Here is a 23,135-nt window from a genome sequence, read left to right as displayed (position 1 = left end):
GGCTATACAAACCTGGGTGGGACTGTGGTACATGCTCAGGTGGCAGATGCATATTGATGCCTCTGTGGCGCTTGTCGCTAAGTAGATTAAAAGAAGTGATGATATGTACTTTGTCTGCTAACATCATACCTCCCTTGGATGTATATGTAGATGTGAACTTGATAGCACTCCTTCAACACTGTTTCACGGGAGAATTTTAATTTTTACATAGTTAAAATTAATTAAGAGTTGGCTTGCCCAACCCCATACTGGTCAGAGAGGAGTTCAGCTGCTCTGAACTCAAGCAGCTCTATCCTGATTCACCTGCAAACACAGCCAGGCTTAAGGGAATGTTTAAAAGGATGAAAGAGCAAGGTTTAGGTAGCTTAGTTCGTTAAAAGAAACTGGCTTCAGGGACTGATTTTTTTTCTAATGGCTGGGCTTGATCTGAATCAAAACCAGAGTCAGAACCGGTCTCTTAAGTGCTAGAGCCTCTTTAAGGACAACTAAGGCCATTTTAGAACTACTATGTTTTCTTTGGGCTCTTCTACACCATCATTTTACTGGGGGACAATTCGTCTTTGAATGAGGCTACCAGAAGGGGTGACTAGCAACCCAGTAAAGGCAGGAAAGAAGAACTATCACCTTTTGCTGGTTTGTCTTCTGCAGTAGCTTTGGGTTATTTGTTCTGAGCTCTCAAACAGCATGGTCAGAATTTTAAAACTAGCGTCGAATTTCATACTCTTATGATAGTTTTTGAGATAAAGATTGAAAAGGATTGTTTTTTTCAACTGAGCTGCCAATCCTGCAGTGAGCTTGCTGTAGCTGTTATTTACAGCTGTACAGAGTATCATTAACTTCGTACTGGCCTGAGAATGTCAAATAATTGAGACTAATATGATTACATAGTAAGAAGAGGAGATTTGGGAGGTTTGACTCCTGAATAGACATTAACTCTACCATATTCCATATCCAATGCTTTCCACAGTATCAGTCGGGGAGTCAGGAAAGAAAAGCGCTTTTCATTCAGTTAATGTTACTGTAGACTTACTAATGCAAGTAGTCCTGATGAGTCATGTTATTCATCAATTTAATATTGAATTTCCCTTTTAGACTTTGCTTATCTCCTAATGCAGTTCCTATCTTCTCACTTTTGTCTGTCAGTTCACTCAGTCATCACATCTTGTTTTAACATTGTACTGTGCAGGTTTTTTGAGTTAAAACATTGAAGACAAAAGAATCAGCCAGTACTGAAAGCAATGATTCCTTGTTTGGCGTTTCTGTGTATTTTCGTTATAACATGAAGTTTTTTCATGGGTGATTGCAAGAGAACAAAACATAGCTTTCTGTTCTTAATCTTTCCATTCCTAGGATGGATGTAAATATCTTTTATAAACCTTAAACAACCCTTATTAACTGGAAAATAAGAATATAGCCTCATGTCATACAAACTTAGATGACAGAGAATGGAAAAATCAATCATAGAATCATAGAATACCAGGTTGGAAGGGACCTCAAGGATCATCTGGTCCAACCTTTCTTGGCAAAAGCACGGACTAGACAAGATGGTCCAACACCCTGCCCAGCTGAATCTTAAAAGTGTCCAATGTTGGGGAATCCACCATTTCCCTGGGGAGATTATTCTGATGACTGATTGTTCTCATTGTGAAAAATTTTCCTCTTGTGTCCAATCGGAATCTCCCCAGGGGTAACTTGTGCCCATTACCCCTCATCTTTTCCATGTGACTCCTTGTAAAAAGGGAGTCTCCATCTTCTTTGTAGCCACCCGTTAAATACTGGAACATGGTGATAAGGTCTCCCCTAAGCCTTCTTTTCTCAAGGCTTCTTTTTTCAACAAACCCAGTTCTCTCAGCCTTTCCTCATATGGCATGCTTCCCAGTCCTTTGATCATTGTTGTGGCCCTTCTCTGGACCCCCTCCTGCCCACATCTTTTTTGTATAGGGCAGACCAAAACTGAATCAACAGGAGACACTGCTTAACAAGGATTCAGCTGGAAGCAATATATCAAAGACATCGTAACTCTGACCAAGATGCAGTATCTGACCAGCCACTGAGTATCTTGACACACAAAGGAAACATTTTCCTGGAGAATTCCTGATAAAACTAGCAAAAATGCACCCTCAAGCTATTCCTCCCTTTTCCAGGAATCAGTGCTGTATTCCTCTGCCAAAGTCTCTTCCTTATTCTAATTAAAAGATGTAGTCATTGCTGTTAAGCAGGAGTACTCAGAAACATCTGTGTTCTTCCTAGTGGAAATGATAGAACTTCAAGCAGTTGCATTGCTCATCTTAGAAAGTTAGCTAGTGTATCTTGAAACACCACTTTTCCTGAAGAACTAGCTATTTCAGGCAGACACACATGCATTATTTTTAGTAACTTTGTTTGATGCCAAATTATTGTCTTCCCTATATGTTTCAAAACTGTTGTTAAGCTGATTTTCCCAAGTTTGTGTGAAGGCTATAGTCTTTATCTGTTTCTTTTGAAGAAGTGATTTTGGTGTTCTTGAAACATGCCTGATTCATGTCAATCCTTTACATAGCCACAAAAAAAATATAAAACGTCATTTCTCCTTTCCTTTCAACTACAGAATCTCTGCAGAGCAGAGATTCCATGCACAGCAAATTAAGAAAGCCTTGACCAGTGAACCAGCCTTGGGTGAAGTAAGAGAAATGCTGATCTGGAGATCAATAGCTAAAGAACAATACAAAGAAATTGATCACATGACCTAGTGAAAAGTGAGTTGAACAAATAGACTGAAATTCATTATTTGACCAGAGTACCAATTTGCTTATTATGGTGTAGCAAGGCAACATGGCATCATTATTCTTTAAAGATATTGAAAAGCTGAAAAATGTGAAAAAGAATCACAAGTATTATTTTGAGGCCTAAAGGGAAATGTTGCAGTAGGACGCAGAGAGTTTAATCTGCTTTAATTAACCAGAGAAAAAAATTCAGGTTCAAATGTCCCTAGTAGGAGAATGTACCAACTATTACTCTAAATCAGTGAAGACGTTCCAACAACTGCTGAATGGAAGCTGAAGTCACACAAACTCAAATAGGAAGCTTAAATTTTAACAATGTGAGCAATTAACCTTTGGAACAAACATGATATGTTCTTCATCGCTTCGTGTCTGCAGATTAAAACCGGATACCTTTCCACAAGTTAATGCATTAGAACAAAGTTGTTTTGCTCATTATTGTGATAAATGGCTGATATTTAATTATCTGTAACATAGAGGAGGTGAAAGTAGAAGATCTCAGGTCTCTTCTGGATTTAAACTCATGATGCCTCTGTTAAATTTGGGAGCAAAGACACTAATTAGGGCCAAAGGGGATATTTTGGCCTGCTTTTCTCACCGGATTTTCTTATCCAAAATTTAATCATCTGCTTAATAAAGCAGTAACGTCTGCACTGGTATAAAAACAAAAATAATCTAGGATTATGTAAGTTACAGTTACCTTGGTGAAGGGAATAAAAAGAAAGACAAGGACTTCTCTTGTGATTTCTTCATGAGCTCCATTTTTTTTTTTTTGGATGGCAGAAGATACCAGCTCTACTCATTATCACTGATATGCTTCTCTGAAGTACTTTAGAATTTTCTTGATCACAGAAATATGTGATTGTGTTAATGAATGTGAATTAATTACTTCACTAACTGGAAGATTGGTGAACAAATGTAAATGCATGTTTGCTTAGGCACACCTAATGCCATGAACGGTTTTGTTCACCTTCAATTACAGTTCAGGTATATTTGTTATGCCAATAATATTAATGTAAATATGCAGCAGACATGGGACAAGTGTGATAAAAGGAAAGATGCCAGAATTTAATGTCAGCATAGTCTAGTGATACAAAAGGAATCACAGATTTCGCACACATAAAATGTGGACATTAACTTATAAGGATTAGTAATACTTTAATTCAGGGTTTGCATGTTGTTCCTGTTTTACAGGCAGATTTTAGCAACCTGATAAGGTTACCAAGAAAGAAGAAATGGTAGAGCCAAGACAAGAACACAGTTCTTCTGACTTCACAGTAGAACACACTGCCTCACCTGGCAGTGAAAAATGGTAAGCCTTTACAATTTGCAAAATGCTATCAAGCATAAGGAGTCAGATTCAGTAAAGGGTCGTAGGAACTGAAAGTTGATCATCTGAGGTGTATTGTAGAATCCAGAATGCTGAGCAAGATAACTATCTTCCATATGCAGAGAAACTGTGATCATAACATGATCTGAAGTAATTAACATATTAATTATCTATACCTATAGCCTTTTTTTTTAAACTGTGACTGTTTAGTCAATATAAGACCACTAATGATCACAGGTGCAAATCACAAAACTCCTTTTTCAAGCACCTTCTTTTTCAGCAAAAGGCTTTCTTCTTAAAATTCACTGCATTGAAGCTTTAAGAGGCAGCACTTAATCGCTGGGCTCGTTAGTTGTATGTTAGAAGAAAGAAAGAAACAGTAACTTGACTGGAAGTTAAGTAAAACAAGTAAGGGGCATTTGAATGGCTGTAAGACCTTAGGGGAGAGGCAATTAGACGGCTGAAAATAACTAAAACTCCACCACTCCATCATTGGATTTCTTGCAATCTCAGTCATAATGATTTATGCAATTTAAAAAAAAATGTTTCTGCAGGGTAATTAGGTTTCTAGGTTAGAAGTTCTAGTTCACTGAGTAGGGATTTTGAATACGGTAAAGCAGACAAAGCATGTATTCAAGAAATTGAGATTTACTAAGGAAGCAAACATTCAATCTTACTCCCAAGAAGTAACTGTCAAAAGGCGCTTTTCTAGTTCTTTTCAGATTGAATTGTATGTCTTTGGCCTTTTTGTACTACGTGAATAATGATTCATAACTTAACATTCCTGGCAAAGTGCTCTTATTGCTACCGTAAAACCAGGCATCCCTGCCTAGATTGAGATCCCTGGCCAAGCCTTGCAGCAGTAGCACACAAGAGAATATCATCAGGCTAGTCTTAGTTCTCCTGCCACAGAGCAAATGTGAATGGAGAACTGGCCCTGTCATTCTTCACCAAATGATGTATGGATCCAAGGGAATCTGAAATTGCAGGTGTTCCTAACTGTGTTAGTTAGTGTGCAGCCTTTGGCAGAAAACGAAAATAATTCAAAGGGTAAGAAGACGACATGAAACTTAGAGGTAACTGATACAATCTTCCTTCCTCCTCTCTCAGGACAAAAGTCTGAAAGATGTGATAAACTTGGAATAGCTAGTCTCAAAGGTATATTTTTACTGGAGAATGTGATCTCATATTGCTAAAGAAATGCCAGCTGTAGCAGAATTGAACGCTGATGAAATTCTTGTCTGGCTCTGGAAGTGAGAAAGTTCATGCCTGTTCAACCACCAATTGCATGAGTTATCACGGAATAATCTCACATGCCAGGCTATTTGTGATCCTGGTTCATGACCTAGGGCCACTCAGTGAGTAGTATTCTGTGGGGTAGTGGGGGGTTGTGACATCAAAAGTTCACTAGTATGTTTGCCAGCTTGATATGCTAAGCCAGTCACCTCTTTTTTATTATGTAATGCTTAGTATACCTGTCATCCAGTTGCATATCAGATGAACTCATGTGGAGTTTAAGATTTAAGGGGCAAAACAAAGGTTGGACCAGGCTGTATGAAGAGCTCTCTGTCTTACCTTGTCCTCTTTTAATAAAGGATGTCTGAAAAGAAGGATTGTGATAAGGAGAGTTGCTCTGCTCTTGAAGTGCCAGATTTCAAGAATGCTTTGAAGCAGTTCCAGAAACTAGTTGAAAAAACAGTAACCCAAAAGACAAAGAAGAGATTAGGCTTGTATATTGAAGATGAGGGTAAGAGATACTCTTTCTGATGGAAAAGTGTAATTTTCATATGGAGAGAAGGTGTCCATAGAGACTAGACTATACGAAAGACTTCAAATTATATGTTCAAACTCTGACTTGATTTTTACAGGAAATAGGCAAATTGTGCTATGAGGGTTGTTTTCTCCTCCTGGTCAAACTTCTGGTCAAATTTTAACACTATGATGATTGCTCACAAAATATAATTGGTGGAGTTGCCACATATACAAGTTAGCACGATGCAATGTTTCTAGTGATCTGTAAAAGCACGAACCCAATGAATTATGTAAATCCAGTTGCTTAATTGTAAATAACTAGGTGAAGTTTTGCTTTTTTCAATGCAAGTGGCTATTGTTGCATGAAACAATAAACTTTATCCCAGGACACCATTCAGGTTAATATCATCATACCAGAATTGTGATATGAGAGTAAGGGAAGAAAGAAGAGGTGAGAATTTTTCACCTATTCTTTTATTCCTTTATCTATCTGTTTCCTGTCATGTATTGCAAATCAGGTGGTTTTGAAAAAACTGAACATTAAGACTGAACTTTTTTTTTACCTTCCCCCCCTCTCCCCCCCCAAACTGCTTTAGTGAATACAGTTTGAGGAGCTGGAACTTGCATGCTATTGATATTGAAGGAGGGGGGATAACTTTACCGTGGCAGTTTTTAACTCTGTGGATATTGTTCCTCCCATACAGATGAGATAGACTATGATAAGTTCTATACAACTACACAGAAAATTTTTGGTCCAGAAATCAAGGATCGTAACGTTAAGGCCTTTTTCAGAAAGATTACCAACAACCTTGATGCAAGGGCAGAATGGTGTGAGGTAAGGATTTCTAAAATTTTATTAAACGTCTACAATGAATTGGAATCTTAAAAGCGAACAGTATTAAGCTGTTGATTATGTGTTGTTCGTGAGTCTGTTGTTCATGAGCTCCATGGCATAATGGGTCACTCTCATGTTGTTATTTTTCCTGGCTACCATTCTTTTCCTAAAAAAAAAAATAAAATTCGGAAAATAGATATGCTTTTGAAACTAGAAAATTAGATAAAATGTATTGTGTCGGTTGATCTAGACAAAAGCTAAATTCAAGAACTGGCTTAGAGTACCTCACTTGTTGCTATGTTATCCTATTGAAGAAGTGACGTTTAATTTTAACAAGTCGAAGTAAACAATTTAGAAACTTGCACGTGTCCATTTGTTCATTAAATGAAGGTTTCCAGAGACGACATTTGAAGATAGGAATCTAAAATTTGTCTTTGAAATTTCTCTTGTGAAATTTGAGTGGTGATATCCATTCCAGTATGTGTCTTGAGAGATGAAGGAGATTGTATTATTGTAAAATTTACCTCTTTCTAGCTTGTGTTATTCTGTGCCCTATGCTATTATAATTTTAGTTTAAGAAAGAAAAATCCTACACTCCTAGTGCCAAAACCTGGAATGTGAAGCTTAAGCATCAGAAGATCAGTATTCAGTCTAAGTGGAAGTTGTAAATATGAAAATAATCACCAGAGGCATCCCTGACATTTCACTAGTGTAAAGACTAGTTCTTTGAGGCCATCATAGCAATGAAAGATTAAGTATGATAGTTCTTTGCTGCCTTTCGCCACTTTTTCACGTGGGTAAGCAGGTGGGTATTTTGCAAATGACAGTGTTGTCTCTACAAGTGTTCTGCTAAGAGATTCCTTGTACTGGACTTTCTGCTGACTATCTCTGGCTAATTTCAGACTTCTAAATATATCATGCAAAACAGCTTTACACACGGGAGAAACCATGCTGCTAATTCTAGCAGATTCTTACGAGCAAGAACACTTTGCTCATACTCTACTATTTACAAAATCAGTCCAGTACTTTCAGCATGCAGGACTATTTTTTATTCCAAATATATATGATTTTTCCTATTCCACTCTTTCAAACTCTGAGAAGTATCTGTTCTTATTAAGGCATGCCATTGGAGGTCTGATAAGAAAGATTAATTAGAATGAATTAAATAAAGTCTGTCTAGTTATTTGTAAGTGAACTACTTTTCTATTTGTATCTATTTATTACATCAGCTGAACTTGTGAATCAAAATACTTATTAAACATTTATTATGCTCCACTTGTTTACGTGAGTTGAGGAAGTTGGCCCCTGTTCTCTCTGAACCAAGATCCTTGAGCCTATTATGTAGATGCACATGGATACATGTTAAAGAATGACGTGACTAAATAAAAACATTTTTCCTGCTTGTTTTGTGAAAGAACACTGAGCTGTCTACCAGAACTGCTTATTCTTAAGCAAAATTTGATATACTAGACTCCTGACAAGGCAGCAGGATCTGGAGCACGGAGCCTGAGTATGTCCAGGTCTTCTCCTGAACTGCTCCACTGATATGCGTTGGCCTTAGGCTTCTTGACAAAATACAAAATTTCTTATGACTACAGTATGCAATTTGTGCTCTGAGGAGAAGTCTATCTTCAGCTAAACCATCAGCAATCCTTCCTTTCTTCTTTTTCCTCTCTTTTCTCTCTTTCTTCTGCTTCTTCTCCTTCCTTTTCTTCCCCTTTTCACAGAGATAAATCTGCCCTGTACTTTATAAATGTGAGGCATTACAAGTACGGCAGCATTTTAGTAGAGAGCTTTTAACCAAAGAATTCTGTATATGTTATTTGAGTCTGTAGATAGGTCAGGTCTATGAAATCCATTTTTCTGTCTCCAGTGGTGGTAAACAGCAAATCTTTGTAAAAAGTGTGTAAGAATGAGGTAACTATGAAATAGTCGACCTGATTTACCCCTCTTAGCTTCTGGCTGCATATAGCTTAAGGTTTTTTCCGTGCCAGAGTTGCAAGTGCATACTGGTTTTAGTAACCCTTCATGGACTTTTAATATTTCTGTTTGTAAATTACTTCTGAACCCATCTAAAAAGATAACCTCATAGCATCCACGGTTTTACACATTTTGTGAAAACGTGTTGCGTTTTTTTTTTTGCATGTGTTATGAGAAATATGGTACACTTGCTCTAGAAAAGTCTTTTATTAAGGTATTTCCCACGGATAGTGTTTCAAGCACCTGTTCTATAAAAATGACTGATTTTTACATTGTTAGATCTCTTCCGTATCAAGACTATCCATGATCATACATTACTACAAGATTTTGTTTGTTTTCTACCTGAAGACAGAATTGTATGGATGGGACATAACTTGCAGCACACAGTAACTTTCTTGTGACAGCATAGGTGGCATTGGATATATGACAAGTCCTTGCTGGACTTATTGCCATAAAACAAGGTACTACCGAGGCACATGAACTATAAATTCATTAGCATATTTCCCCTTTATTTTACACTAGAACATCGCGTTATTATTTGAACCTTGAGGATACCCAACAACTGTTCCTTGCATGTTATCAACAATTGCTATCAAGTAATTTCCTAATACCACCCTAAAACCAGTGTGTTCAGTCCTTTCAATTTAATAAGCTTCTATATGGGAACATTTCTGGTTAATACCTTTCTTAACATTGTTTTTATTTGCAATGTCACATTACTCACAAACTTTACTTATGTCAGGCGTTAAAGATTTTCTTCAAGAAGGGACTGGGGGAAATCTGTGAAACAGTAGAGTACATCAAACATCATATAACTGCCTACTAGTGAATTTGACTATAAGTCCTCTTTATCAGGTAGAAATTTAGGCCACATCCAATTCCTCTGATATTAAATTCACCTTGTGAGAGGTAAATTTGAAATCTTTTATCTATGAATGTCTCCTACTTGCATGTCACCCTTCTTCACTACTTCCTTTTTCAACACAGAATCATGGAATCTTTAGGTTGGAAAGGACTTTAAGGTCATTGAGTCCAACCATAAACCTAACACTGCCAAGTCCACCACTAAATTATGTCCCTAGGCCCCACATCTACACATCTTTTAAATACCTCCAGGGATGATGACTCAACCACTTCCCTGGGCAGCCTCTTCCAGTGCTTGACAACCCTTTTGGTGAAGAAATTTTTCCTAATATCCAATCTAAACCTCCCCTGGTGCAACTTGAGGAGATTTTCCTCTTGTCCTATCAGTTGTTACTTGGGAGAAGAGATTGACCCCTTTGCTACAACCTCCTTTCACGTAGTTGTAGAAAGCGATAAGGTCTCCCCTCAGCCTCCTTTTCTCCAGAATAAACAACCCCAGCTCCCTCAGCCGCTCCTCATAAGACTTGTGCTCTAGACCCTTCACCAGCTTTGTTGCGCTTCTTTGGACTTGCTCCAGCACCTCAATGACCTTTTTTCTAGGGAGGGGCCCAAAACTGAATACAGTACTCGAGGTTCAACCTCACCAAGTGCCAAGTGCAGGGGGATGATCACTTCCCTAGTCCTGCTGGCCACACTATTTCTGATACAACATGAGAGGATACTTAAAGTCCTAGCTTTGCTCAGGACTTCTTTGAAGCTCTCTAAATACTAGGGGGGAAAAAGACTTTTCTGGATTTGCTGGTATATAATATACAAGCAAAGTTCTTGAAATGGCCAGCTGCCGTCAGACATACTGAAGTACTGCATCAGTCAAATTCTCATACTATTCAAAATTCTCTACTCCATTTCAAACTTCTTGCTGGTTTTTTGCATGGGATTGGAGTGAATGAAAAGGAAGCAGCTGTTCAATAGACACAATTGAAATACCTTAGTCAAAATGCTTATGCATCCATCCCAAAAAATAGTTTTTAGACTGAAGAAAAACAGAGAAAGTTTTTTTTTTTTTCATTTTCTTTCCGTTTTCATTTGTCAGACTCTGAATTTGCTTTCATTTTAAGGATTTTTTACTTAAAACATCTGCATGTGAAGCTTTCCGGAACATACAGCTTTTTTATTTAAAGCATCTGTAATTGCAAAGACTTTTATCAAATTTCTCTCTGAAATTTCTTATTCTGGACAAGTCTCAAACAAATGGAGTGGGTGGATTAGTATGACCAGTAAAAGAACCCAACCCCAATATCAAAATGCAAAGACAACCATTATCCTGCCACACATTGTCAGGCATTTCATTGCACCACCTTAAGGAGCTGGTTATGTCTTCAGCATTAAGCATTTGTCACTAAGCTGAACAGAGAACTGTTGAGAGCAACAGGGAGTCCTAGAAACTTTCTGCTGCCCAAAACATCCCACCTATCAGTTAAATGTTTTCCTGCAGTTCATGGCAGTTAAATATACAGGGCAAATCTTTGTGTGCGGATCTGATTCCACTCAAGAAAGCACTGTGTTATATTGAAATCCTAGGCTGACTAATGACAGCCTTTTAAAATGCCCTGTGCATAAACTTTCCTGGAAAAAGAGGAGCTTGGTAATCAATGAATCTTAGCATCTCACAGCATGCATTTCATGTAGAAGATGGATATCAAGTGAAATAGAAATCTTTATTGTTTCTCTGTTCAAAAGAATCCTGATTAAAGTGTTAGTGTGGGGAGGGGAGTTGTATTCTCTCTTGTGGGAAAAAATATTTAACATACAGTAACAGGAAATTCATCCATGATGGAAGTGGTAATTTAGTCATGAAATAGACAAAGATCAGACTATTTGAATTAGCTTCAGTCCTACACTGATTTCTTTACCTTGACATGGCCTTATTCAGCACAGTTTGAAATATAATACTGCATTGAAAAGCTGGAGTGAGTTTTTCACTTTTTTGGGTTTTTTTTCTGTTTAGTGGGAAATCTGATGGTGGTATGTATTTCAAGCTATCTGTACATTATAGAACATGTTATAAATCTAAGCTCTTTTCAGAACAAAAGGATAAGATTTGTTTTACAGGTAGGCTGAGTATAGACAGATGAAAATTGAAGTAAAAAACCTGCTGAATCCTGTAAGATTTAGCTTACACTGAAACAGAATAATCATTGCATTTATCATCTGGTTGTTGTCTAAGCCCAATTTACATAAACTGTAACTTCAGCAACAGCTTTTGATCTATTGTAATTGTGGTAACATATTATTTCTAATGATTGGACCAAAACAGATATTTCCAAGCTTATTTGAATGGGTTGTAATAAAATAAAATGGGATTGGTTGGTATCCTACATATTATGTGGTGGTGGTCTTTTTTAATTTTGTTTCTCTGACAAACTCTACTATTTCAAATTGGTACAGGTAATCCTGGAGAGTTACTAATGTCAGGAATGAAGGCAGTGTTCTTTGTTCTTCTCACTATGCCACAGGCTTATAACAGCGCTACAGCTGTAAAGTCTCCATCTCTTTTTCACCTCTTGACATTCAAAGATGTACACATTTACTTACTGGAGAGGATCATAGACCTTTTTTTTTCCTTCCAAATCTGTAGCTCTTCCTCTTAATTATTTTTATATTTAAGCTGACTCTATTTCACACTTGATCAGCCTAAGTCCCACTTGCTTTTCTCAACCTCCTTAGCCTTTTCATTCCTTTTAAGTGAAACTTCTTTTTTTCCAGGGAAAAAAAAAACCCAAACCAAACAAATCTACTCCTTTACATGCTTGAAAACTCTATTGAAATGGTAATTGGCCTTTTAAGATTGGAAAGTATTCTGGGTATTCTAGTTGAGACCAGCTGTTATTTGAGAGAGATGCTGAAAGAGACAGATGTGCCTCTGTCCTGGTTTGACACACCAGCCTCCCATACTTGATACATTCATTCTTATAATGTTCATTAACCTACTAGTTATATTAGACAAATCACGTTTATAAACTGCAACTTAGACATATCATTAATTAGCCCCCGTGAACAATGCAAGTAGCCTCGATCTTAGTTCAGTTTCCTTTTTATCACTTAATTTTTCAAATGTATCATTGATAACTATTGCTTTCTTTAATATCCTAAATAGCCATCATTGTTTCTGCTCTCTGTGCTCTAGTTTTCTAATGATTTTCTTCTAAAAGGACTGTATTTCATCCCTGTTCTTCTGAGTTCCCCTGCTGCTTTTGGCACTGCTAAGCATGCCGTCAGTCTTGAAAGTCAAGGAAGAGGCATGCACATCATTTTGTTCCTTTGATACTTCTCTTTTATTATGTCTGACTCTCTCTCCTCCCACCCCCCTTTCCCAGAACTCTGTCCCTGACCCTTTGTTCCTCTCTACCTACTCTCACAGATCTAATTTTTTCAAATTTACCTGTCCATATCTGGCCCCTCTTTAACTTGACAAAATCTCCCAAATATATTTCCATGACCTAAAATGTCATGGCCTTGTGTGAGTGTTCCTGCTTCTTTATATCTTCCTGATATTTCTCTTTTTCAAGTACCTCCATGTTCAAGGTTTTCCTAAGTCTCTGGCAGTCTCCACAACAGTATAACCATACTCAAAGGACACTTTTTCATTAGAAAAAAATCACTAAAGTAATTTTAAATTTTCTCTTTAGTTATATTAGGATTTACCCTTAGTCATTTACTGGCTCCAAAATTTAAAAGACCTATCCTGGACAGTCTAGCAGCTGTCGTTTATCAATGAATTGGGAAACTGACCGCTGCATCTCTTGCAAAGAGTTGGCACTTTGAAAGCTCTCGTTTTTTAGTGACTAAGATCTGAAAGATGTGTAAATTGCATTTTACTTCATCTTTTATGCTCTTTCTTAACCACTGGTAGACATTAGGGTGTGGGGCTTGTTCAGATTCCCTGTCTCCATGTTAGAGTCAGCAACAGCCATAAGTGCAGCCATAAGGGATTTCTAAAATGCCCTTTCTTTGGGCAGTGTTCTGCTTGCTGGGCAGAAACAAAAGATCAGATGTGGCATCACCTCATTTCTACAGGAAGTATGACAGGACACACCTTGGTAACTCACTGAGAACTTCCACCTCTGTTGGCTTTAGGGCATCTACTGGAGTAGCCCTACCACTGCATCTGGCATTCTGTCAGGACTCAGGATTGACCTGATACCAGGTCGGTCTATCATTAAAGAAAAAGTCCTCCCATCAAAATCTTAGTTCCCAGAAAGGTGAAGGGCTTGTTCTCCACTGCCTGGAAAATGGGAACATACACTTCAGAAAGCAAAATGTCAGTCCTGTCTTCAATTAATGTGAGAGAAAGCATCCAGGTAAGTACAGAACAACTAGCCTCACCTTGATTCTTGGTGAAGCAATTAATTCTGGAAACCATTTCCAACCACACACAGGACAAGAAAGTGAACAGGAGTAGTCAGCATGGATTTACAAAGGGGCAATCATAGCAATCATGTTTAACCAACCTGATAGGATTCTACAATGAGGTGACTAGCTTGGTGGGTAAGGAGAGAGCAGTGAATGTTGTTTATCTCAACTTTAGTAAGGTTTCTGACATTGTCTCCCATAACATACTTGTAGATGTGGTGACAAAGTAAGGGTTAAATAAGTGGGCAATGAGGTGGAAAGAATACTGGCTGAACCTCTAAGTGATACAGAACCCAGCTGGAGGCAAGTCACTAGTGGGGCGTGCTGGGGTCAATATTGGAGCCAATACTGTTTAACATCTTCATTAATGACCTGGACAATGGGAGAGAGTGCACTCAGCAAATTTGCAAATACAAAACTGGGAGGAATGACTGATAAACCAGAGGGTTGTGCTGCTGCCATTCAGAGGGACCTCAACAGGCTAGAGAAATGGGCTGACAGGCAATGGGCACTATTCTGTGATGTGAACTGAAACACATGAAATTCCATTTGAACACATATGTGGACATGAGTGTGACCAAACACTGGAACAAGTTGCCCAAGAGTTTGTGGAGTCTCCATCCTTAGAGATATTCAAAACCCAACCGGACACAGTCCTGGGCAACTTGGTGTAGCTGACCCTGCTTGGACAGGGGGATTGGACTAAATGATCCCAAGAGGTCCTTTTCAACCTCATGACCTTGTGATTCTGTGATTCTGTTAACACTGTCTTTATACATATTATAGGTGCAAACCTGCTACAAGAATATTAACTGATGATAGTGGAAAGGATACATCCTTGATTTTGGGGGGAAATGCTCCATTATAATGTTCTTGACACGGCAGTTCTTTCAGAACCCTTTTATTTAATACTAAAAAATTGGGGGATTTAGATGTAACTTAAAACAGTGAGAACCAATTGTGAAAATGCTGTAACAAGGAAGAGAGTCCATCTGTACGAATTACTAGTATTACCATTTTTTGATTCATGCTGGATATTACGAAGATCATGTTATTATGACTTTGCAGAAGGAGCACACACCTGGAATTTAGGATACTAAATCTTGCATCCTGTTTGGATACAGGATGGAAAGACAAGGTGATATTATAAGAAACTAGAAAGAGGAATGTAACAAGCTGTAATAGACACATGATGTCTTGACTGATGATGTATGATAGATAATTGTATGTATGGTAAGGAGGGAGTTGTGAAGTGAAAGATGAAGAGTAACATTGTGTAAGAATTTTTTTTTTTTTTGAATGATGTACATCTGAATCTCTCAAAGAAGAAAAATGAGAGAGTTCTGTTGTATAACATGAAAAATGTTGAACTAGAAAAAAGTGCAAAGTTTTGCCTTGCATCCAAAGGGGCATTGCTTTTAGTACTCAGGAACAAAAATGAGTATTTATAATGTCCATAATATGAGGCAGGAGATTAAAAAATATCTGTACAGCTGAATGGGGCTGAACTCATTTCCTGAGGAAATTACTAACCTACTCTTAGACACAGAGCTTGAGGTTTAGAGAGCATTTCAGGTGAAGTATTGTCACACCCTGGAACAAAAATGAGCTACTCACCTGAATATCCTGTGTGGGGATCTCCATCATGATCAGTACGTGGAACATTGCCAGGCTCAGGGAGATGGCTGAAAAAGAATTTTAAAAAATGGACTTTATATTCAATTTTTTCAGGCAAATGGAAATCTACATATCTTTATGGAAAAGCTGCTCTTCTGTGTAGGTTAAACCACCATGCTAATTTGAATCTCTCCATTTAAAAGCACAGAGAAGTCTGTTTTGTCTGCCTTTTACTGTTTTTTCTTCTAGCTGAGGTCTAGTTGAGGAAGCACAACTAGGTAAAACTGGAAAAAGGAAATTGAAGATTATTATTTACAAACAATCATTACAAGGCAAAGCTGTACTAACAGCTTTATCAATTAGAGGGGTTTTATTCCCAGAAGCCCTGTGTATGCTGGCTTCTTTCCAAACAATGAAGAAAGATTGTGCCTGAGTAGCAGATCTCAGCAATCTAAAGTCATATTGACAGATAATGGTTAAAGCAAGTAACACTAGGAAACTTACTCAAAGAATATTAAATGATAAAAATGTCAGATAAATATTCGACGTAATAACATATATTCCAGAAGTAGTTTTGTTATAAATTGCTTGTTTTTTTCTGTTTTGGTTTGTTTAGATTTTTGGCTATTTCATAGGAGAAAGTGATGCTGTATCTTCCCAGCTGAAAGAAGAAAACATGGTTTTCCTTGTATCTGAAAAACAGCAGATTACTCATGCAGGTGACATACTTCATCTTGTATCCAAAACTAATTTTTTTTAATGCCGTGTGTTGCACACTTTATTTAAAAAGTACAGTAATAGTAATATAATCTCAGGTCTGTGATTATTATTCAAGCTTCTTGTGTTCCAAAATACATGTTTTTTTACTAAACTCATTGTGTCTGAACACTCCATTGCTGCCTTGCCCAGTTCTCTATTTTCCTAAATTATTTTGAGATCATGAATTTTTCTGACTCAGACTACTTATTTATGCAATTATTCTTTGCCTTTCAGTATTTTTTAAATACTGTAGAAAGAACTAGCACATCCATAATGCATTAATGCTATTTAAAAATGCAACATGTCTATTTAAATCAAGTATAGGATAATCTATGATATAATGCATTGCAGCCTTGAAGTTAGTACTCATATGCATTTCAGGAAGAGAAATAGTTATTGCTATTACAGTTCTATTTGTTTAGATTTTCTGTGTCTGTAAAATGAAGAGTAATATTTTGTCATTGACAGTTGTCAAGAGACAAGATGTGATTAAGAGTATAGTGAAGGTGCCCCATCTGGATTTCACAGTAACATCCTCTCAGAAAGGAGTGCTAACTATTTTTAACAACCAGGTAATTCTGTTTTTATTATTTCATTAGACAGTACTTATGGGAACTAAGTGAACTAGCATGCAAACTTACCCATAAAAAAAAGCTAGATATCTTTTTTTTATTAAAGTTAACTTTTTCTTTATTTTTTATGTACAGTAGGAAATATACATTATTTTCAATTGTAAACCTACTGAACAGTCCAAAGAAGCTGATAAAAAGTAGAGATGGCTAATAAAAGACATTCTTAACAGAAGTTAGTTTAATAGAAAATAATCTGCATTTCTTTTTAGAAGTATCCCTTAATACAAAATATGCTATTGGAATTAACTTTTGCATATAGAGTGAAAACCAGAGAATTAACTATTCTCTACAGCTACTGAGGGTATCTTGAATGGACAGAAACACCAGTTTTTTGCAAAGAAGTTATTCAATACAGCAACATCTAGAAGCTTGAAAGTCTTGAATTTTCTGACAGTCTGCATGACACTGCTTCACAGTAACTCTCCTCATCAGCAAACTGTAAGGAGATCTGTACCATTTTAAATAGAAGTTCAGGCTCAAGATGGTATTAAAGTACAATTTGTAAATGAGTCTCCCAGGTGGTTATATTACTATTTAGAGATATGTACTTCTAGATGCTATGAGGTACATATCTATGTTTATTGGCACTTTACAGTTGTACAATTTTAATGCAAGCAGTTTATTAAAAATTGTTTCAGACAATGCAGTAAAGCTTTAAAACAGTACTGATGCTTTCTAGGGGTTTCAGCTAACTGGTGCATAATGCTTATGACAGGAGCGTGTAAAGCAAGAAAGGTCTCCTGTGGATGATTATGGAATGATGTGGATGATGTGGAATAAAGTAATACTGCAGTTTGGGGAAATACTGAAATAATTTATTTGAAAGCCTAGTTCTCTGTCCTCCAGAGCATTATCCCTCTTATGTTCCTACAAAAAATAATTTCACAAAGTATAATGCTAAAAATAGCTCTCTTCCCCACCCCCACCTCCCCATGCTCTTTTTAAGTTTAATTGCTGCCTCCTCATAGACTGGACTGATGTCACTCTGACGTCAATGGCTGCAGTGTAAATGATTTTACACACAGCTGATTAATGCAGTGAATTGAAGACCTCAAATCCCACTTACAAAACTGTATCTTCTGAAAGTGACCAAGGCATTATGACAGCAGTCCTTTACTCATGGTATGAACTCTGATCTGAGTTGATCTGAGCAAATTACTTTTGACTTCATTAGAATTGCTCCGATGCATCATGATGCAAGCAAGAGAAAACTCAAGTTGTTTATCATTGCAGTCATTTGAGTCCTGTTGCTACATTATGACTTCACATCACAAAGGCAAATATAGAGTTGCCATGTTTTGCATCATTCTTATCTCAAAGACCAAGGATTTAAAAAGACCTGGCCTTAAAATCTCAGCTAGTGAGTTGTTTTGTCTAGATTGGTTTTGCAGCATATTGGTAAGGGAATATGAAGATGCTTGCCCTGAAGATGTTGATTGGTGGGACTTGTGCTCTGGGTGGAGGGGCAAAAATATGAGTTCTTGAGCAATGTATTGACAAGTAGACAGTATCTGTATGCCACATCCCACCTCTTACAGGAGTTGGAGTTGTTCTAGCTGTGAAGAACTATTAGAAGCACAATTCCATCAGAACAGATGATCCGTACTCCACTGGAAATATGGGCATTTTTTTTACCTATTTTGCTCACTCCAGCATCTCAGTGTAAAAAAAAAAAACAAAAAACAACCCAACAAACAAACAATTAAATACCTGTGAGAGAAAGAGAGGGTTTAAGTTCCTCACTATATACAGGGGAACAGACAGTAGATGTGCTAAAGATCTTTCTCAGAAGATCTTAACCACAAACTCTTTCCGTTGGCTATCATTGTTCTGTTCTGCCTGTGATACACGAGAGCTGACTGGGTCCAGACTTTTAATTTAATTGCTAACTTGTTATTGTGACACGTATTTTTGTTTTTTCAGATGAAAGTTATGGCAACGACCAGTGTTGAAGTAAGTTAATTTTCCTCCTTCTATTATATCATTTGAATTAAAAATCAGGAGGTACTAAAGTGAAATAATTAGAAATCAAGCATTATTCTAATGCTATTTCCAACCTGGAGACTTCTGCATAATATAGCAGAGGGTGCTATAGGTTAAACAGGTTCAATTTATTCCTTTCAATTATAGAAACAGTTAGGTAACTTGATTTCTTTCCTCTGATAAAAAGAAACCTCACATAAATGTTGCTTTTTCTACCAAATTATCTTTTACCCATAACATTTCGAGAATTTTTTCTTCTAAGATCTAACACTTCAATTGTCACTATAAAATTGAAATAAGAAAAATTATAAGATCACTAGTGAAAACTAGTTCTACATCTTGCTAGGTAGATTGGTTGGCTACACAGTATATAGTTTAAAAGCTCATTTTTACCCTGGGACTTTATGTAATGACCTCCCTTCTGATGACCTGCAACAAGAGAACTGTCACTGGTCTTAACAATGTGACATGAACCCTTGCTCTAAAAGTCCATGGAGGTATCTTCTGCCAGAGGGCAGTGCATTTTATTGATTATCTCTTACATATTGTAGATGTTCTAAAAGCGATAGAAATACTCCAGAACACAGGTCCTACTGCTCCAACTCAGAGAACATCTCTGGGCCTAGGTTGCATTTAATTTGTTGCAAGGACTAATCCAAACTGTAGAATCAATGCAGAGAGGTAAACCATGAAAAACGTTTTTGGGACATATCAACTTTTGGAAACTTTGACTAGAATCAGCTTAGAGCTTCTCCTACAGCTGTATTACAGGACTGAATTTTAGTAGTTTGTTCCTGCTTTGATTGTAGGAACAAATTCCCCAGTCAAAATATGAAAAGGTAGGATCAGAACAATGTTTGGTGCTTGTTCCCTGAGATGCCAAGGGGAAGAAGCTGGAGGGTCAGCCTGATGCTGCAGTGGGCAGTATGCAGCAGCAGAGTCCTCTTCCTCTCTGAGCGCTAAAGCACTAATCTTTGAATTAAAATTAGAATATACTTAGAATCCTCAGTAGATGTGGAGGTCTTTTTGCTGTGTCAGTAGGATGATACTTGGCAGCCATGGCAGAATCAGGCACTGTTGAAGGACATCTCTGCCATAAAAAATGTGAAAGAAGCATATGTTTTAACATAAAGGTATCTCTCAGTATTACGGTGCAATACCATAATTGTTAGGATTGTGATTCCAAACAGATACCATGTCAAAACTTGTAGTTTAGCATCTGCAAATAACACTGTTTAGTATCTGTGAGCACCCACTCTGTTCAGCTCTGCACCAGATCTGTGTGGCCTAGCCTAATCTGCTGCCTTTGTTGTCATGTGCCACTCTCCCATCCTTTCCCAGCTGAGACGGTTCCACTTTTTCAGCCTTCCCTAGGAAAGGGAAGGTTATAAATAGTTTGGATTCCTCTCCCTTGGGGTGGAGGATCATTGCTGCTGAGGATCAGTTGGGATCATTACTGCTGAACATGGCAGTCTCTACTACAGGGTAGTAAAGTCTTTTAGAGGAAATCTTTGGCTTCCCAGGGACACTGGGGAGCTGACAGATTGTGAAAGGAAAAGAGAAACCCATGCATACAACTGTATGAAATCCTTCTGGCTCTACATCTGAAAGATTTAATGGTATTTGATGATGTCATGTAACTTTGTTTTTGTTGCTATATTCACTTTTGTGGTATCACAATTGTGAAATTTTCAGGTGGTGTAGTTAAAAACAACCCTTTTCTGCTTCCTGCTCTGCCTTGTCTTAGAGAATATGTGAGCTTATTTAACACTCTTATTTAAGCGTTTAATTGTTAAGGACAATCCTGTCCTTAGACAATTTACTTTCTACTCATCCTTCCTCTAACTACTGCACTGAAAATAGAATGAAAATAGCTATTGCTGAGCTTGAGGTTGAACTTTTTGATGGTTGTTAAAAGGCTTTCATGTTTGCAGAACATATTTTAAGCTATTTTATTCTTAAAATGGAAATTATATATCCTTATCCCAAACCACAATGAAATAAAATTTTGGATTGTTTTGAGAGAATAAATTCCACGTTCTAGACAGTTGAAATGTATGATGCTACAAATTTATAAACTTGGGGATTGTTTGAGAGCTATAAGTCTAGAATTGGTTGGGTTTTTTATTTTAAAATATGCTTATTAAAACTGAAGCTTTGCATTTTAATAGCTTTTATCTAAACACTTAGTAAAAATCAAAGGTCAATGTCTTAAGTGAGTGTAAATCATCACCCACCATTTTCTTATTAAAGATGTGGTGAACTATACTAGTTGAAGACCTCAGCACCAAATGGTTATAAAGTACAACTATGAAAAATACTTCATTATTAATTTCTGAATAGCTAAAGAGAGAAAGCTGCCTTTGCCTTGCAGGGCTTACACTTCTTTTTTTCAGATCTACAGAAATAACAGTCCATTCTTTCCTCACTGCAATTATTATGCCATTTTCACCTGTTTTAACATCATCATCAGTACTAGCACTAGCTAATCAATCAAGCTATATATTTGTAGGCATCTTTGTGCAAATCAAGTAAGGTACTGAATTCAGAGATAAGTTAGCAGACTCCAAACATACCATATATTGATAAACAATGGCGTGTGTAGAGGGTGGCTAACAAATTGCAGAATAATCCTTAGGGTCCTCTACCCTCTACCAGCCAGTGTTCTCATTCTTAAGGTGTTTCAGAACAGAGACTTATTCAACCAGAGCAACAGAGGCCTGGGCCCTGAAGACATTAAGACAGAAAGGCTGTGAAACACAGTAGTTCTAGGAATAAATCCAGTGGATTGCAGCCATCAGGACTTTCCCAGCATCATAATGGCATAAACAGAACATGAACTATGAGTACAGAATATTCAGGGATGTTATGGAGAACATGTCACTTCAAGAAAACCCGGTTTCATTTCTTTATGAGATTATGGGACTGAGTGAAAAGTATAGAGGCATAAATATAACACACTTAAAACTCTGTATAGTATTCAATCATACAACTTTTCTGTTTTAAAATATGACCACTGAAAAAAACCACTAGAGTGCCTGTTAAATGGATTAAGAATTTTCCAACTGACAGATCCCAAAAATAGTAGCATGGAATCATCATTGAATGATGATGTGAATACCGGTAGTGAACAAGTCACTTCTCTTTAAGAATGGAAATGAAATTACTTTTAAATATAGCATAGAAAAGCATAAACAGACCCAGTGGATGAGCCAGACAAGCTGAAACAGAAAATGTACTGACAATGAAGGAGTGAAGATAGAGCCCTTGAGTGACAGGATGGAACAAGGAAATAATGAAAAGGTTGATCTGGTGCAGCTGCCTGGCTCATCTGTCAAGTACGGCAGTGCTAAAGGAAATTCTTACAGCCTTTGCTCTCAAGCTGGAACTAGGCAGCATGTTTTGCTTATAGTCTCTGGCAGACTTCTGCCAGACTTCTGCCTTCTATCAGCCACTTCTCAGCGTATCAAATTAATCTATTAATTTCTGCATTACTCTCTTCAGGACTTTCATACTAGTAGTTTCTGAGTAGTCTCAAGAAACAGTAGGAGCCTGTTTTGGTCAAGAACTTTAATTCTGGATCTTAAGGATGGAGCACCATGCTCTGCTGTTTACACAGCCTGTTTATTCCACAGGCTGAGGTCCTTGAACAAGACCTGCCTGGAAGGCAGTGCTGGCTAACTTGAATAATCTCTCTGTTTCTGTTAGGCTCTAAACTTCTCAGTGGACATTCTCTGGAGCATGCTATGCAGGAAGACAAACTCAGTTATTATAGTGATCTCTCCAGGCCTTTATATCCACTGATATTTGGTGTAATTTAAGTAATTTTACTGGAATTATTAAAGACACATTTAGTGCAGTTTGTCTTAAAATGAGAATCTTTCGGTTATATACATGAAAACACTTCTATCGCTGCCTGTTCCAGGAAGTGTCAATTTCTCTATGCTGGATCTTTCCCTGACTGGCAACTTCTAATAAACTGGTGCAATAAACACACTTTTTCCTACTTTTGCTCGTATATTGTCAAGTATGACTGTGCTTATAAATAATGCAAAAGAAAAGAAGAGGATAAATCTGGAGTATATTCTACCAATCCTTGCTTTCTGCTGGCAAATACAAGTGTGTCATGTGTTGAAACCTTTTTTTCAGATACTTTTCTAGACTGACAGTCAGTAATTAGAAATATTTATCTCCTATAGAGAGGAAAATCT

At 37.3% G+C, this 23,135-nt stretch overlaps 3 protein-coding genes across 5 annotated transcripts in view; 2 read left to right on the top strand and 1 right to left on the bottom strand.

Moving 5' to 3' along the window:
• The window catches only part of OPN3 (opsin 3), a 116,056-nt gene that overhangs the window by 27,785 nt on the left and 65,136 nt on the right, over positions 1-23,135 (bottom strand). For all 3 annotated transcript variants that reach the window (XM_063328936.1, XM_063328934.1, XM_063328935.1), the window contains one exon: positions 15,551-15,618. The gene's annotated coding sequence lies outside the window, so the exon portion shown is untranslated. The remainder of the gene's footprint in view (positions 1-15,550; positions 15,619-23,135) is intronic.
• The window catches only part of LOC134512979 (WD repeat-containing protein 64-like), a 73,723-nt gene continuing 56,273 nt past the window's right edge, over positions 5,686-23,135 (top strand). The window contains exons 1-5 of the mRNA XM_063328910.1: positions 5,686-5,836; positions 6,546-6,676; positions 16,167-16,269; positions 16,778-16,881; positions 18,865-18,894. Of these exons, the coding sequence (XP_063184980.1) occupies positions 5,686-5,836; positions 6,546-6,676; positions 16,167-16,269; positions 16,778-16,881; positions 18,865-18,894 (519 nt within the window). The remainder of the gene's footprint in view (positions 5,837-6,545; positions 6,677-16,166; positions 16,270-16,777; positions 16,882-18,864; positions 18,895-23,135) is intronic.
• Positions 5,686-23,135, top strand: part of LOC134513795 (WD repeat-containing protein 64-like) — a 73,723-nt gene continuing 56,273 nt past the window's right edge. Inside the window, exons 1-5 of the mRNA XM_063330965.1 lie at positions 5,686-5,836; positions 6,546-6,676; positions 16,167-16,269; positions 16,778-16,881; positions 18,865-18,894. Of these exons, the coding sequence (XP_063187035.1) occupies positions 5,686-5,836; positions 6,546-6,676; positions 16,167-16,269; positions 16,778-16,881; positions 18,865-18,894 (519 nt within the window). The remainder of the gene's footprint in view (positions 5,837-6,545; positions 6,677-16,166; positions 16,270-16,777; positions 16,882-18,864; positions 18,895-23,135) is intronic.

Source organism: Chroicocephalus ridibundus, chromosome 3 (assembly GCF_963924245.1).
Source record: "Chroicocephalus ridibundus chromosome 3, bChrRid1.1, whole genome shotgun sequence".
In the NCBI taxonomy this organism is placed as follows: Eukaryota; Metazoa; Chordata; class Aves; order Charadriiformes; family Laridae; genus Chroicocephalus; species Chroicocephalus ridibundus.
The sequence above is the reverse complement of the archived record's forward strand: the minus strand, read 5'-3'. Positions and strand labels throughout refer to the sequence as shown.